Source organism: Nelusetta ayraudi, unplaced genomic scaffold (genome assembly GCF_046127955.1).
Source record: "Nelusetta ayraudi isolate G7.1 ecotype Tasmania unplaced genomic scaffold, CSIRO-AGI_Nayr_v1 ptg000168l, whole genome shotgun sequence".
NCBI classification, from domain to species: Eukaryota; Metazoa; Chordata; class Actinopteri; order Tetraodontiformes; family Monacanthidae; genus Nelusetta; species Nelusetta ayraudi.
In genome coordinates this window covers 1,010,690-1,028,719 of record NW_027466218.1, presented here as the reverse complement: position 1 = coordinate 1,028,719, position 18,030 = coordinate 1,010,690, and the positions used below count along the sequence as shown (strand labels likewise).

General features: G+C 50.2%; 1 protein-coding gene across 1 annotated transcript in view; it reads right to left on the bottom strand.

Annotated features, from left to right (window-relative positions):
• The window catches only part of plxna1b (plexin A1b), a 183,512-nt gene that overhangs the window by 130,583 nt on the left and 34,899 nt on the right, over positions 1-18,030 (bottom strand). The window contains exons 2-3 of the mRNA XM_076014237.1: positions 15,670-17,090; positions 199-381 (exon numbers count right to left, since the gene is read on the bottom strand). Of these exons, the coding sequence (XP_075870352.1) occupies positions 199-381; positions 15,670-16,857 (1,371 nt within the window). The 5' untranslated portion in view covers positions 16,858-17,090. The remainder of the gene's footprint in view (positions 1-198; positions 382-15,669; positions 17,091-18,030) is intronic.

Here is an 18,030-nt window from a genome sequence, read left to right as displayed (position 1 = left end):
GCTTGTTAACACCAGGCGGGTTTTAGAGAGGCACTCCAAGAAGCTGAAGCCGCTTCATCTTTCCGCCTGGCGTCAGCGCAGGTGAAAGGCTGGGAGTCTCCCCCCGCCCCTCACATATACGGCAGCCAATCAAATCGTGGTTCGCGCGATTCGCAGTCGAGGAGAAAAATCACCTTTAAAAAAAAAAAAGACTCCTACCTTCTTCAGTTTTCCGTTGCGCGTGCCGACGAAAGCCACGGTGTTGCCCCGGTAGTCGTACGCGGCCACCGAGGTCATCCCGTCGTCTTTGTCGATGAAGAGGGGGGTGCCCTCGATGGTGCTGGTGCCCCCCAGAGGCTGGTTGAAGTCCTGGCCGCAGAAGTTGTCGTCTATCTGCAGCGGCTGAACAAACGCAGAGGAGGGCAGGCGGTCAGACACAAGAGCGTTCACACGGGGCCTTAAGATGTTGACGTTGAAAATGTGCATAAAGGTAATGAAAGGTGAGTGAGAGGGTTTTTGAAAAGGCAGAATTCTGGATTTCCCACTCGGCACCACAGGAAGTGCTCGTATTTCTTGCTCTTTTTATTTAGTTTTTTTTTTTTTTTTTCTGTGTCGTCTTCTTGTGTTCCCTTTGTGTACAATTACGTACAATGATGTTTATATGTATTTGTTTTACTTTTGGTTCTTTTGTTAACTGCACCCTTCCTGTTGATATTAGAGGGAGAGGGGTTGAATTTCTGGAAATATCCTGATTATATAGCAAAAAAAAAACTGCACATATTCACGGTAAATAAGCCTAATCCGAAGACGCCACGGTCAACTCTAATGTTTCCGACTCGGCTCATTATACAGCTTTACACAACTTTAAAGCCATGAGGACGCTCAGCAGCAGCAGCAGGTCACATGTTGTTGTCTATTGTTCAAACATCAGACGCAAATAACCATATCAACACCCCCCCCCCCCGACCCCCACCCCCCGCCAATACCATGAACAAACCCCCTGAAGTACTCGGTCAAGTCCGGGAGATCCCTCAACATGCTGCATGTGATTTGGGGGGAAAAAATAAATAAATAAATAAAAAACTGGAGCATTCCTGCATCACATGGCGTGAAAACGTCGCCCGGAGCAAGTTGAGGGTCATGTGACGGGGACGAAACAAAAGCGCAGCACACAGTGTAACTGGTGCAGGAGGACACGAGACAGAGGTTCGATGGGGAGCCACATCATGTGATCCACCGTCAGGCCAACCAGTGGCAGCTTTGAACTGGTCAGGTCGCAGGATCAACTGCACGACATCAGGCAAATCTGCCCAACAGTTTAACTGAATGCCACTTATTGTCACTATACACATGTACGTACAATGAGATTAAGAGCAGCTCTTTCATTGCAAACATAGACCTAGACACCTACAACAACATATGATAAGAAAATATACATTTTAATGATGTATAAATGTATGCACTGTGTGTGTGTGTGTGTGTGTGTGTGTGTGTGTGTGTGTGTGTGTGTGTGCTGAATGGGAATGCGAGTGTGTTCCAACCACAGTAGAGTGTAAACAGTGGTGTAATCCACAGACTTATCACTACATCATCTGATTGATCCACACAGGAGGGAAGATAACCACTCCTCCCCCTCCACCCATCCCCCGCCCCCCCCCCTCCTCCAGCACCTCCAGCAGCGTGATGTGTCTAAATGGCCAGTAGCTGCTCACGAGTCAATGATAACCCGGTTTATTTTGTGCCTTTTTGGCTGCTGGCTCGCGTCTCCCAGCAGTCCCAGTAGCTTAACAACCATCAATATCACTGGTGGTTCGTGGGCCGTCCTCTCCCCGACGTCCAGAGTCGTCTGTGTGTGTGTGCTAAAGTGATGTGTTTGTGGGTTGGTAGTACTTGGTATGGATCGCCACACCTGCTTGTAGCACACAGAGAATCTAAAAGACGCTGCTCCACCACAGCAGGGACGTTTCAAAGAGGAAGCTAGGTGCATGCTAGCTAGTTGGCTAGCTAGTGCACAGTGTGCGTGTACTTCTCTTTGTCGCTCATAATGTTAATAAATGAATAAACCACTTTCGCGTCTCTCCCTGCGGAACTGAAAAATGCTACTCGCGCATGATGAGAGGGGGAAAAATGTAATGAGAGCAGAACCACGAGTTCTTTGACCCTGTGCCCCTCCGCCCCCGCCCCCGCCCCCACCTTGTCGCTTGCGAGAGCCTTCAAGTGGAGTCAACAAAGAGTTTGTTCTCCTTTTCTGCACACTGGTGTCACAAGGCAGGAGGGAGAAAAAAGGGGAATTCAACCAAAGCAGTGGGTGTGTGTTTGTGTTTGTGTGTGTAAGGAAGCAGTGGATGGAGAGAAACAAGCGTCCACACACACACACACACACACACACACACACACACACACACACACCCATTACCTGCAACAACTTTCTTTGGTGACCACTACAGGCCGGGGGGGATTTTGTTTTTTTTTTTGTTCTCCTCACAATAACAACCACCGCAACAGACGTGTGACTGCACGCGGAAAAACCTGACATACACATTTTTAGCTCCATTTTTTTCCTGCGAGGACTTCAAATTCAATTTACTGTTTTTCCATTCTTTGGTGCAGCCTGAGTCGAACCCTGACCCTAAGCCACCCCCTGGCCCTGCGAGGGGCCGTAAAGTTTAATAGCCGAGGTTGTGCAAACCAGGCCAAATGTCCTCACGGTGAAATAGAAACACACACACACACACACACACACACACACACACACACACACACACACACACACACACACACACACACACACACACACACACACACACGTTTAACCTAAATAGAGTTAATTTCTCTGTGCACACACATGGCCCGACGAGAGGCTAAACAATCCCCATCCGCATCGCATGACACACAACTGGGGGCAACAATTTGCAACCGCGGTCACGAGAGCAAAAGCCATCCATCTGCACCGCACGCGTAATGCACGCGTGCACGCGTGCACACGTACACACACACACACACACACAGTGTGGTTGTCAGAGCCAGAGGGAGACGAGTTAAAAGGGTTAATCCATCTTGTATAGAGGAGACTCGCCAATACTGTATACAGTGGCCCCTAGAGTCCACAAGGGTTAACACACACACACACACACACACACACACACACACACACACACACACACACACACACACACACACACACACACACACACACACACACTCTAGCCTATATATGCCTCTGTGGGGCACTCCAGGCTGAAGGTGCGCTGGCCTTCCTGCAGGTCAGGGAGGTTGGAAGCGCTGAATAATCAGCGTTCCTCGGCGGCTCGGGAGGCATTTTAATGGAGGCGGCGTTCCGAACGTGGGCTCAGCAACTCCAGGCAAGCGGAGATTCCCCCCGCACCCCCGAGTTGACGCGGCTGGCGCTGTGTTATGGAGGAGAAAAAAAACACACACACACACACACACACACACACACCAGGCACAGGCCACCCCCTCCTTGTGCGGTCTCTGAAGGGTGATTGGCTGGAGACCAACACTTGGCGTTTTTCAAAGGAGTCGGATCTCCGACGGGGGACGAATGAGTTAAGCCAACAACCTTCCGCTGACTTTGGCTGCGGGGTTTGCACTAGCGCACCCAGCAGAGCAAGGGGGGCGTGGGTGGTGGGGGGTGGGGGGGCTTCTTCATCTTCTGCGGTTTTCTCTTTTGCATGTGTTTTCGCAGGATGCAAACAAGCAGATCAGATCAGACGCGCAGTTCGGCGGCGCTTTAGGAAGCATGAGTCAAACCTGCGACTGGAGATAATTACGTCCTCATTATGTTCATCCCCTCTGAGTCGAGCTATTTCAAAGCATTTCTTTCTGCTGTTGTTCTTCTTCTTAAAAATACATACTTAATCGCTACATGTGGGAAGCCGGAACCTAAATGTATTTAATTTCCATGATGAAAAAAAAAAACAAACAAAGCAAACATCTAAAGACGATTTGCGAGCTGGGTTGATCCATCAAAGGGTTGCAGCAGGTCGACGGGCTGCTGCTGCTGCTGCTGCTGCTGCTGCTGCTGCTGCTGCTGCTGCCGCTGCTGCTGCCGCTGCTGCCGCCACTGCTGATCGATGCAGAGCCAAGTCCTTTAAGCTCTGCGGTATAATCGCAGCGAGAGCATGGAAATCTCCCTGAGCGGTGATCTTTAATGGGAGTTTTCGGAGGAGGGTCGGCACAGAAACCGAAGGAGGGGGGGGCGGGGTCATCTTCTACTGTCAGAAAACCGTAACGGGTGTTTGAAGGAAACAGATAAATAATCCTCCCTCCCTCCCTGATGATTGATGTATTTTCTAACACATTAGGTCAGAAAAAACACGCCTGGAAAGACGTGAACATGACCTGCAGAGGAGCGGCTCAGTAGTGAGCCCCATTCAGCCAGAGGTGTGGAAACAGCAGCGGACAGGATGGGCTTCTGTGCTGCTGCTGCTGCTGCTGCTGCTGCTGGAAAACACACTGCCAGGCTGATGGCTTTCACAAGGTGACACAACCCGACACACAACAACATGCATTCAGCGAGCAGCACGTGGACCAATTTGGGCTCAGGAAAGTTTTATTTTCACAAGTCAAGTGCAAACACACTAAAATAAACCCCCCAAAATAAATGATAGGGCAGGGGGAAAAAAATGCTTCAGCATACATGCACACACAGCGGTCAAGTATTTTGGCAGATGCAGGTGCTGTGTGTGCGTGCGTGTGTGTGTGTGTGCGTGTGTGTGTGTGTGTTGATGCAGTAAGGAATTCTGAAAGGAGGAAACTCATAAATTATCCACAAATCTCAACGGGGGCCTTTAACACAGGGAGACACTACTGTGGTGTGTGTGCGTGTGTGAGCGCGTGTGTGTGTGTTTGACTCATTCAAACGGACGTTAGCATCTGACCGTCGTGGTTGCTGCTGCTGCTGCTGCTGCATTACGCAGCCCCAGAGTTCCCGTCTGCACGAGTGAGTGGACCAAACAACTATCATCGCCGCCGCCGCCGCCGACCCAGACGGGAATAAAAAACAAGGACTGGATTTTCAGAGGGAGGAGAAGGGAGTGGAGGGCGGAGAGACTGCGATGACGCACGCACACACAACCTGCTGGTGACGCCTGGCTGCTCGGAGCTGCGATTGTGCGACTGCGTTTTTTTTTTAAATCTCTACGGGTTCACTTCGTATTTTACCTTTGAAGAAAAAAATAAAAAAAGATCTCCGCCAACCAATCAGCGCGGGGTAATTCCCTGTGATAAGACGCAATTAACAAGTGATTTAAAAAAAAAACAACAAAAAAAAAAACAGACTTGCGCTTCTTCTACAGAAGAAATGAGACTCAGAGAGGAACAGAAGAAGAAAAAACTGGGCGACACGTGACACCCGTCAGTCCGCCGGGAGCGTCGGAGCGGCTGCATCCGAGAGGCGACGCACAAAATGTTCGGCGCATTAACGAGATCTTGAGGGAGACGCTGTTTCATCATCACACAGGCGACTGATTTCAGACAAACTTCCAAGACTCCACCGAATCTTCTCATCCAAGCCAGGATCCACTATGGATCCACTATGGATCCACTATGGATCACCTGTGGCGGGCCGTGCTTGCCACGTCCAGGCCTTCAGTGACGTTGTCCTTAGCGCTACCTAAATGATTACTTCTCATAATACCGTCAATAATACCATCAATAATACCATCAATACTGTCAAAACTCAAAAGAAATGGCGATTTTAAGACACCATTCATCATCATCATCATCATCGTCCAACAAAGTTTCAAAAAAGTCCAGCAAAAGTACCGTATGTGCATTGCCGCCGTTTCATACAAGATGTCAACAATGAGAAAATTTAATAAACAAACTTCAATAAAAATGTATTTTCATTATAATTTGCAGGGTGATTCGGCAATTTGCCTTCTCCTCCTTCTGCCATCAGATCGCTGGGGTTAGTTAAGTCTTTCCAGCTCTCACAAGCGCTTATCCAATCACAGTCTGGCCCTGGCAGACTTGCCGTCTGATTGGCTATGGCAAACCAACGGTGGTCCGTTCACTTTCAGGAGCCTCGAACGTCGATTCTGAAGGCCCCACAGGCAGACTTCACAGAACCCGACAGCACAAGCTGGTTGAAACGCGACTGCATGCCAACTCTGCCATATTACACAACACCGGAAGCAGCGCGACCGAGATAACATGACACCAAGAGAAACAGCTGGCGTCCAATCAGAGGAGAGCTTCCAACAGCCGCGGCGTCGCGTTTCCCCTCTGATCCCGCTGAACCGTGACTGACGGATGGAGGAGAAATCAGAGCGTCTGCGCGAGAGGGAAAACAAAGGGGCGGAGAGTCTAAAGAAAAAAAAAAAAAAAAAAAAAAAAAGGGGGAGAAAAAAAGCGGCAGCGCGAGAACCAGCCGCTTGGATTGATTGCGTTCACCTGCGGGAGCACGGCGAGCCAAACCGCTGACAAGTGCGGCTTTTCATCACCGCAGGGACAATTTGAAAAATGCAAGTCGAAACGAGTTCGGGGCTGATAAATAATAACAGGCGGCGCCATTTGTTACCGGTACCGGGGAGGTGGGGTGGGAGCGGCGGCACCGCGAATCGCAACGCCGCCGACTGCGCGGCGCGTGCGGGAGCAGCCGACGAAGCGGAAAACACAAAAACTCAGGGCAAAAAGCGCACACACACACACACACAAACGCATCAGCTCGCTGCTGCTGCTGCACGGCAAACCCCTCGGCCGATTCCTCCTGATAATGATGTACGCAACACGGCCGCCCGCCCACACACACACACACACACACACACACACACACACACACACACACACAAAGTACAGATCAATACATAATTACACTGACAATTAGTATCATTAGAGCGGTGCTGGAGACGGGGATTTGTGAGCTAAACACTCCGCAGAGAGAGACATAAAGGTCAGGAAAAGACAGAGACGGGGAATTAAGCAGCACACACACACACACGCACAGTCGGCACTGGGTCTCGTCCAAAAGGTTTTCTATTGTGCTTTAATAAATGGGATAAGAGACGCACTCCAGCGCAGAGTGGGCGTGTCATCGTCGGGGCGCGCAAAAAAAAACACGCGCACACTCGTGCAAACACACAAGCGTGACGAAATCAAAGCAACATTGTTTGCGTAATTTGAGGCACCGCAAACCCAAAATGAAAAACATCAGATTGGAGAAAGAAAAAAAAAGAAGAAGAAGAAAAGGAAATTAACGCTACTGGCACAAATTAGCGTGCATAGTTCAGCAAACAATAGATGATGATATGTGAAGGTCCCACATTGTGCACATTTTGAAATTTTCCAGCGGAGGAGCTACTTAGAATTTGAAAGAGAGAGAGAGAGAGAGAGAGAGAGCAGAGCAAAGTTAACACTGGTGTCATTGAGGGAAGAGGAAGTCCCCTTGCTGACATCAAACCAGGCTCAGTACAGCAGAACGGCCTGCCTTTCTTTAATGCTTTCTGCAAAGTGAAGGGTGGACCTGTCTAATATCTGGAGAGACTCCTTCATTTCTTATCTGGTAATAAACTGACTATCCAGTTTCTGAGAGGTTTGGTCCTTAGCCAGGAAAATGAAGAAATTAAAAAATGATGGTGGTCTGAGTTGGCAAGTGTAGTTTATTCAAAGACTCTTCTTTTCTTCTTCGGGAGCTATTTTTATTTACCGCAAGTTGACAGCAAGTTGTTTAAATCAGACTCTGGAACATCTATAATAAATAATAGTGATTAAAATTTGCCCCAGGCTCATCAGCGTGTCCACACTGGACTCAGTGGGACCATCACTTCACTCGGCTCAATCAGCTCCGCCTCAATTAATCAGGGTTTTATTTCTTAAAGACATTTGCTGGCACACCCACCGCGAAAATTTACTAAAAAAAAAAAAAACGGTTGTATTAAATTAAGGCTGCGAATGAGTTAGTTAAATTAGATGACGGTCATGACGACAGATTTAATGGGGTTAGGCAGTAGCCGATTCCCACTTTGTCTTCTCTGTAACAACATCATGGAAATTCAGGGATACGGTAATAACGATAAAAAGGACACTGGAATCACAGCTTTGAAGAACTTTAGACAATTTAGAAAAAGTAAATCCAGGTCAAGTGGACCTGATGTTGATCGAGGCAGGAAAAGGGAGCTTTAAATTGGATTTGCGTAGTAGCAGGAATCAGTCAGCAGCAGGCGGTAGCGGTGGCGGTGGTGGCAACGGCTATAACGGGTGTGCAAACACTCTCTGACTGCGAGTTCTTCTGGCAGCCGCAACATTTCTGCTGCAGGAGAACAACAAACTGATTGTACCGCACGGGCATCGGCTAGCGAGGGCAATGCTAATAAAAAAAAATAAAAAAAAACATAAAACGTATAAAAATAAAATGTCAAACCTCAAAAGATATTTCAGGAAAAATGAAATAAATAAATAAAATGAAACACATAGCAGCGCCGCCCACGCCGCCTCATGAGTAACGCCTTGTGCCCAGCGCGCAGAGAGGCCTCGGCAACCAGCCGACACGCTGCCAGAGTGTGTGTGTGTGTGGGTGGTGGTCGGGGGAGGGGGAGGGTGGTTCACGTGCGCTCCAGGTCCAGCGCCACCTCTGACACCGGAGGTGCTGCGACAGCTGGCCGGCGCAGCGTCGCAACAGAGGAAAACTGCTGCGCGTCTCAGATTCTCAGATCGATTGATGCATTGGCCCAGGTGACAAAGTTCAGACGCATCGGCGTCCATCTGCTGAGCACCGGGTCAGGGGTGGCGTTTGGAAGCAGACGGGCGACAACGTGCAAGGAAAGGAGGGAAAGATACTTGAACAAAAAAAGCAAAGAAGCCAGGAAGCTTCTGATGATTAGAAAGTGTTTCATTTAGTAGGATGTAGGATGAGTCGGGGTTTTGGGTTTTAGTTTTTCAGGACCAGGTTTACGGTTTAGCGTAAACATTTATACTAACGAGATGTTTTCACTACAATGCCTGTAAAGTGCCACCTAAAAAAAAAAACCCTGGAATTTTCAGCGTGGCAGCCGTTTTCACTTAAGGTTCATTTTTGCGGTTCAGTACTTTAAGACTTGCACGAGAAGCGACGGGAGACCAGACGGAGCAGGAAATGATGCAACTGCATGAAGAGCTGTTGTTGTTGTTGTTGTTGTTGTTCACATTGTTCAGCTCGCCGAGTGTTGACGCTGCAGGTGGCGTTTGAATTGGTTATTTTCTGCAAAAACCAAGGCATTCCTTCAGTGACTCGTGTCAATCAAAAAATGATCCAAGTTTGAATTGGTTTAGCAGCAGAACGGTAAAACATAATCACAAGTTCTTCTGGCCTCACTTTATTTTCATGCATCTTGTTTGAAAAAAACAAAAACAAGTTGTCGTCACAGCTGTTAAATCATTAACTGGGAACACAGTGCAAAACTTGTGATTGACTGTGTGCTCTTTATTATTTGGACAGTTGAAAACGTCCTGCATGTGAGAGCAGCAGAGCAGCAGATCAAGTGGACGCTGCTGCCAATTTAGATAAACCAACTTAAGACATTAATCATCAAAATACATTTTTACGGGCAGTCCGGGAAACACTGCTGCTGCTGCTGCTGCTGCGAGTCAGCCACAGTCCTTGGATGGGATGATTTTTTTTCTTTTTTTTTCTGTGTATTGGAACAGCTCAGCTTGACTAGAGCTGGGTTTCCGTTACAGTTTCCCTGCAAAATAAAAAAAAACATGTTTCTGAAACGTCGATACGAAGTACGATTGCGCTTTGTGCGCCTTTCCATCGAAGGGCGTTTGGGCAAAAATCTCATCCGGCGGGACTCGGCTGAAAGAAAGACGGACGCTCAAAGGAACCTGTTGCGTTTCGGTGCGGCTCTCGTTGCATCGACACCTGCAGCCTGGAAGACACTGAGTAAAAGACGATGGTTCATCGGCAAACTGTGTATAGTCTGTATAGTGGATTTCTGGAAGGGGGTCGTAAACTGCAGATTCCACCTTGCCGATTGACAGATTGGGACGTTTAACGACTGATTTGATTGCAGCTCTTGTTGCGCCCCAACTTGTCAAGGTTCTGAGCCGAAAGACGCTCTTTCCGTCGCACTTTTTGCAATCCATTTCTATATTGAATTGTCTGGAATGACCTCCTCACTCGAGTGTAAACGCTCTTTTTGGCGCTGTTTAAGAGGTTCTTCGAAATTCCATTAAGCGTTAATTTTTTTGTTATCGCGCTATTTAGGCTTTGCGCATTTCTGAAGGCTGCTGCAAACCCAGCTGCACTCTTTGCTGCAGAAACCCCGGCAGCGTCGCCGGGCGTCTTCAAAGCACCTGCGTCCCTGAAGCCCTCCGATGGGAATTATGCAGCTTCCTCCTTCCATCAGCGCGCTGAGTGCATTCACACTGCGCCAGTATCAGGCACCAGTATCTGATGTGTTTGTGTATGTGTGAGTATCTTTGTGTCCGGGGAGCCTGAGGAAGTTTTGGGCCTCTGGGTTTTGGGTTGGATGGGGTGGAAATGGGGAATTGATTTGTGATTTCTGGTTGTTGTTATGGTGTCTGGGCCCCCGTTCATAAGCTGCAGATAGCTTGTGGGGAGTCCCATTTTTACAAACGTACTTGATCACATGCTATTTGTATTTGTATTGTAATTGATTAATAAGATAAAATCAACTAAACTGAAACTAAAACAGCGCAGCCACGACCTCCTCAGAAATACTGAACATTTTAACCAGAACGCCGTCTTTTGACAGCGGTCATTTTAAAACAACCCTTGTTGCTGCACTACACAGACTGTCTGCCAATGTTGGAAGAGAAACTCACAAAACTTTATTTTTCGTGACTTTTCCAGGTCGTGGAAATTGAGAATTGAATTTCCAGGGTTTTTTTTAGGTGATTGTCCAAACACGGCGGTGGACGGTTCAGACAAGCTCTGCCAGGCGTCGCAGCGTAAACTTGCGAACGGGGAAACTCGGCTCGGCTGTAAAATAAGAAGACCGTGACCTTGGCTGCAAATCAGGCCTGGAGGTCACCACCGGCCGGCCGGCCAGTCGGCAGAGTGTTTTTCATCGCCGTGGAGAATAAACAGCTGGAACTCATCACTTCCAACATGATGAATTTAGCAGCTGAGGAAATATATTGTGCAAAGTGACCTCTGGGCTCACAACTTCCTTGACTTTCCCCCGGCTGGGGCAAAACTTCCTCAGCATGCACACACACACACACACACACACACACACACACACACACACACACACACACACACACACACACACACACACACACACACACACACACACACACACACCTGTCCGTGCACACACAGGGAGAGAGAGAGCTGACAAGACGGCGGCTAAGAGGGCGGCGCAGCGGCGAGCTGACGGACACAATATCATGCGAGCAGGAAGCGTCGCTCGGAGAGATTTCATCATCGCTCTTCCTCCGCCTCCCCTTCAAGTCCCCCCTCACTGACTGTACAAAGGGTCACCGCTCTCTCTCCCTCTCCAGCAGTCTCCCTCGCTCGCCCCGTCACTACCTGCAGGCCATTTCCTCCCCCGACTCCCCCCTCACCCCCCGGAGCTGCCGCTCTCGTGTCAACCTGCCTCACTTCAAAGGGCCGCTGGCTGGCAGCTCGCAGCTCCTGCATCGATCGACCAGTTTCGCCAAGAAGAAGGAGAAGAGGAAGAGGAAGAGGAAAAAGAGGAAGGAGGAGAAGAAGAAGAAGAAGAAGAAGAAGAAGAAGAAGAAGAAGAAGACTGAGGAGGCAGCTTTCTATCTTAATTGCCGCTCCAAAGATGTTCTGATGTTATAAAGCCGAACATTTATTTCAATGGAGTTGTGAAATTTTTCATCGTATTTCGGTGTCCTTTTTTTGACCTTTACACATTTCTTTTTAGAAAGACTTCAAAATCTACAATACAGATATTCATTATGAACCGTGTACCAGGTTGAAGGCATCCTGTCGATTGTTCATCAGACTTTTATTTTTGTATTGTCTGTCGAAAAATGGCTTTTGGGCCGCATGGGATTTTTTTTGCTGCGGTACTTGAGTGGCCACTGGGAAAAATAAATTTTCAGTTTTTCACTCTCACTCTCACTCCCTCACTCTCTCCGCAACTCCCTCATGGTCTCATTTTCACACACGCCCACATCCTTCACCTCTTCCCCTTTTTCCTGTTTCTTCTGTTCCCACTCTGCCGTCCTCCGCCTTTGACTCGCTTCCTCTTCATCCTCTCCTCTCCTCTCCTCTCTCTCTCTCCCCCTCTGCGCCGCCACTCGCTCACCCGCTCTGCCTCCACTCACCTGTGTTTTTGAATTATTTTGCAGTGTTCTGAATTTCTCTTTGTCTCTTAATCCCCTTCTCTCCCTTCTCTCTCTCTCCCCTCTCTCTCTCTCTCTCTGCGTTTCCCCTCTTGTGTGTGGGTTCAGGGGTTTGTGCGTGCGCAGAAATGACTTTTATCGATCCACTCAGAAAGTGGGGAGAAGGTCAGGGGTTCAGTAATAAAGCTCAGGGACAAAACAGACACACAAACAAACAAATGGCGCACATGCGCCGGGCTGCAGTGATGAATAGCGTGAGTTTCTGTGTGTGTGTGTGTGTGTGTGTGTGTGTGTGTGTGTGTGTGTGTGCGTTTACGGGGGGGAAACGGCCACCACGCGCGCCACCGCCGCCGCTGCACCCGTGAACACATCAGCCTAATGATGGCCAGAGGCTGCAAGTGGTGACCCCGCATTGATGGGGGGAGGGGGTTGGGGGGGTGGGGGGGGCCATCCATCATGCCTGTGTGGCTAACAGCTGTCCACCGCTGTGTGGCGGCGGGGTCAACCTAAACGTATTCAACCCTCCACCCGAACGTCACAGGGTCGTTTTTCCCACAGTCAGAGGAGGAGCTGATGGAATGTGGGCGGAGCTCAGCGTCAGGCCGCAAATAGCTTCAGATATGTGTGTGTACATGTGTGTGTGTGCCGACCAGGTCGGAACCAGTAAGGACATGGGCTATAGGCCCCTATGAGGGATGCAATCACACAACTGTGGAATTACAGAATTATCCAATTATAACAGAACAGAAGAGCAGCAGAATCGTGGAATTGGGTTGTGCAATTCTCTTTCATTTTGTTTTGATTTTTAATGAGAAAATAACTTTTTTTTCACTGGGGGAAAAAACATCGCTGATGAGCACCAAGAGAAGCCTGCAAAGTCATGAAAAACCCTCGGACTGTATCCCCGACAAGGGGCCAAAAAAGTTTCTGAAAGACTTCTATGCATCCAAAACCTAGATTGAACCCTAAAGCCTCTAAAAAAACAAACAAACAATTGCTGCACCCCACTGTCTGATGGTGACAGAAACAGGAAGTCACGGGCTGAAAAAACAACAACACAAAAGTAAAATTTCAATTCATTAAAATGGGGAAAAAAGTTGGATTTCTAATCCGCGACAGGCAAACAGAACCTGACACGAGCCACCCGCTATGCACTGGTGTGTCGAAACGTTGCGCGGCGGCAGTTTCCCACGTTGGAAACCGATATCAGGCCACTGGTCCGAGGTCACAGGAGAGGTCCCGGGGATCAGCGGCCGAGGTCGAGGCCGGCGGTGGTCGGCTGACACCAGGTCGGCGCTCATGCGCAGCTCGCTGCAGACGCCATTAACCCCTCCGGGTTGACCCCGACCAGCCTGGCTGCTGTCACCGGGTCAACCGATCAGCTTATCCCTCGCGGCTGTTGCGTCATCAGCGGGGACGCATTTTTCAGGAGGAGGCTTTGTGATGTTTCAGCGGCCGAGGCGGCGGAAAAGAAGATCAGATTAAACGGCCGCAGACACTTTAATCACCGTTAAACAATCTGTATTCAAGAGGCTCAGGTTGACCTTTTCGCCGCATCTGCCATTCACATACACCACGTATGAAAGAAGACACGCACACACGCCTGGATTTTCCTCTAGGAATCAGGTGTTAAATTATAGTTGAAATATTGACCACACAAACACACACACACACACAAACAAACACACTCAGGCAAATTTAATCGTCCGCCGTTACTCAACTGGAAATGTGTCCGTAAGCAGTCGAGCTGGAATAAAAGTCCAATTGAAAAAATGGCTGTTGTTGCCAATTTGATGAGTCCCGGCAAAGAAAGGGCACCAAATGAGGAAAAACAAAGGAGGAGGACAGGAGGCTCCATCTGCAGAGGAGAGGAGCAGGAGGTGGAGGAGGTGGAGGAGGAAGTGGAGGAGGGAGGAGGGGGGGGCGGGGGGGGGTCGCTGGGTCGCTCGCAGTTCTCTTCACAGCCCAAACAAAACGCACCTGTGCACTCCAGATAATGAGCATCAACGCTGGAGTGCCGCTCTCATCCCATCCCATTTGATGCCACATGGGGCAAATGGCATTGGCGTGTGTGTGTGTGTGTGTGTGTGTGTGTGTGCGCGCGCACGTGTCTGTGCGCGCACGTGTCTGTGCGTGCGCATCGTACTTAATTAAAGCTCTTTTAAGCAAAGTGAACGGCGAAGACGGAGGGCTGCGTTTCTCGGAGCTCGCAGGCTGGAAGGTAAAGGTCGTGAATCCTGGCGGTCCAGACAGACTGAGCCACTCGCCGCCTCTAATAGACGGACGGAAGGCCGCGGAGGGCCGCCAGCGAGGAAGCGAGCTTGCGAGCGGGGGGAAGGTCAGGGGAAAATAAAGAGACGGCCGCTCCGTGGCTCCTTGAGGACCCCAGTGTGAGTGCGGCGGCGCTGCCGCTCTCTTAACGCATGCAGGGCCATGCACCCCGGATCACTCGCTAAAGAAACAGTTCTAAGCCGAGCCGTCCCCCCCAGGATCTCTCACTGCACCGCAGTCCATACACATCCACGCTGTGTGCATCGCTCTGTGTGCCTGTGTGTGTGTAACCAGTACTACTTCTGAGTGACACCTCCTCTATCCAGGGGAAGCGGCTAATGATGTCCCCCGCCTGCGTGCCTGTATCGCAGCACCAAAGGCTTGTTAGAGGGGAAGTGTGTATAATAAAAATAAATCGGGAGAACTTTTTCTTTTTCGGCTTTTTTTTTTACACTATACAGTCGTGAAAAAAAAAAAAAATCAGACATATTATTAAATATTAGCCAGAAAATGAAACTTTTTTCGTGCATCTTTTAAAAGGCTTGGCTGCATCGCAGGCTCACAAACACACAGAGATTATTTAGTTGACAAAAGGCAAGAGAAAAGAAAACTGAATCCTTGTATCTCTTGTACTCGGTTGTGATCCACGTGCAGCATGTGGGTAAATGTTGGCGACTGAACCATAAAGTTAAAGTTAACGTCCCAAGGATGGAAAAAACTGTCCTGTCCACATTTGACCCATCTTCCCCTGAGGGAGTGGTAGGCAGCAGCAGTGCTGCGCCTGGGAATCATTGGGCGATCCAACCCCCCAATTCCAACCCCAAATACTGAGTGCTAAGCAGGGAGGCAATGAGCTCCATTTTTACAGTCTGCTAATATCAAAAAAAGCACAAAGTGTCCAAAAAGTTTTTCTCACCATTGCATTTTGTAATACAGCCTGAGGCAGTGGGCTCATACCAAAGGGGTAGAACTAGAACAAAGGCTGGACATATTAGATCTGTTATGTCTCATCAGGACCACTCTGTTAAACATGATTGACTTTGGTGTGTGTATTAAAAAAAAAAAAAAGCCATCCAGAAAGGTGACATTGGACAGAAAGAAGCTGAAAGGCAGGATCAGGAGGAGGTGGCTTACCGAGTTGATGCAGGCGAGCTCCTTGTTAAGCAGCCAGGGCAGCGAGAGTTTCCCGTCTCCCTTGTAGCAGGACTGGATCCTCTCTTTGATCTTCTCCTTTATCTTCCTCAGGGTGAACAGGCACAGCGCCGACTCTTTGGGTGGCTTGGCCCGGTTCTTCTGACCCTGGGAGAAGACGGTGAAGAGGATGTCCTCGTTCTCCGAGATCCCCAGGGAGTTGGCCAGCTGCCGGCCCGGCCGGGCCAGGAAGGCGTCCTGCACCAGCCGGTACTCCACCCCGTCCTTGGTGCAGCCGATGGGGAACTCCACGTAGGAGTAGAACTTGGGGTCGTCCACGCAGAGGCGCACGATCTTGGAGGTGAAGAACTGCTCGCCGCTGGCGTCGGGCGAGGTCAGCTGCGTGTCCAGCTGCATGGTGAGGTAGTAGACGAACTGCTCGCTGCTGAAGCTGTACACGTAGTAGATGTCGAACGCCGGGAACTTGGACAGCGTGTCGGAGGGGATCTTCAGCTGCGAGGAGACAAACTCGTCCTGGTAGACGAAGCTGAACATGTCGGCGTTCTCCTCGTTCTCCATCAGCTTGCGGCTGGACAGCGTGGGGAAGTACTCGGACTTGCCGTCGATGGGCGTGCCGATGAAGAGCTTGCTGGTGGGGCTGTGCGCCGAGCTGATGATGACGCCGGACATGGTGCCCGACTCGGCCACGCTGGAGAGGTAGTGCTCCTTGCGGTGGTGCGGCTCGCCCAGCTTGAAGAGGTCGTCCAGCCGCAGGAACTGGCAGATGCCCTGCGAGGTGCTGCCGCAGGCGATCAGGCGGTTCTGCGCGTAGTCCACCAGCAGCAGCTTGTTGACGTTGGGCGTCTGCGCCAGGTCGTAGGGGCACGACTGCACGCTGGGCGGCGGGTAGCACTTCTCGTTGTCCACCACGGGCCCCGTCATGTGGCTGCGCAGCTTGGTCAGGTTGGCGGACAGCTTGAAGATCCAGTTGACGGCCCCCACGTACACCTCGCCCGTTTTGTTGTGGATGGCCAGGTGCGTCAGGCCCCAGTCGGCCGGGGCGAACTGCCTGAAGGGCGGCGGCTGGCCGAGCGTCGAGGAAGAGGAGGAGGAGGCCATGAGGAAGAGGCCCAAGAGGAGGCAGGCGGCCCCCCGGCCAGGGGAGGGCAGGGCCGGAGCCTGGGCGCTCATGTTGGGGCTGCCTCGAGGTTTCAGTGGGAGGGGGGGTGGAGGGGAAGGAGGAGGTTCTGCAAGTTCTGCTACCGAGTCCCGAGTCAGGATGGTTTCCTCACCGCTCCGACGTCAAGGGAACAAAAAGACGAGGGCCGAGGGGAGGGGTTCCGGGGAAAACTCCTACTGGTCCACCGTCATGTCGGGTGAACTGCAGGCCGTCACTGGGAACATCATCGGCAGCGGTGCGAGCCCTGCGAGACACAGAGAGAGAGAGAGAGAGAGAGAGAGAGAGAGAGAGAGAGAGAGAGATAAGAATGTTGTTGAGAATCAGAGAAGCGTTTCCTATTTATTCAGCATCAGGCTGGCGGAGGTCTAGAAGGCTCACACACACACACACACACACACACACACACACACACACACACACACACACACACACACACACGGTATCCAAAGAAATACAGACTGACATTCATCCCTGTGATAAATAAATGATATCATATCAAGTCCGGAAGGCAAGTGTGTGTGTGTGTGTTTGCATGTGTGCGTGTGCGCGCGTGTCTGCATTTAATTACGAGCGAGAACAACATTGACGGCGGGGCCTGAATATTAAAGGCTGCGTTACACCAGTGTTGCTGCAACGAGTTAAGGGCTTCACAACGCTAACCTCTTTAATTTTTCATAACTTTCAACTTCACCACGGTGGCGTTGTGCAAGTGTGCGTGCGTGCGCGAGCGAGCGAGAGGCACAAGCCCACACGCTCGCCTGTGGGCATTGTTAAATTGACAGCGAGCAATTTATAGGCAGGTCCGCTCGCCAGTGTTCCTGTCATGGTTGCAACATTATCAAGAGACTGGCCAGCCGCCCCCCCTTATTGTAATTACGCCTGCAGTTCTGGCAGCGGGATGCAGGCATCAGGCCTCTCGGGGTCGGCGCAGCGGGCTGCCTTCCCTCAGGGAGCCGCAATTACATTACACACACACACACACACACACACACACACACACACACACACACACACACACACACACACGCGTATATATCAGGACAGATAGAACTTAAGCAGGGCCGACAAAAAACAAATAAATAAGTGAAGCAAGTGCAGCAACCCTCGTCAGGGATGCACCACGCAGTCGCAGCACGATGCTTCTCAATAATTCACTCATATTTCTTTTTTTGAAAGTCTCCGTT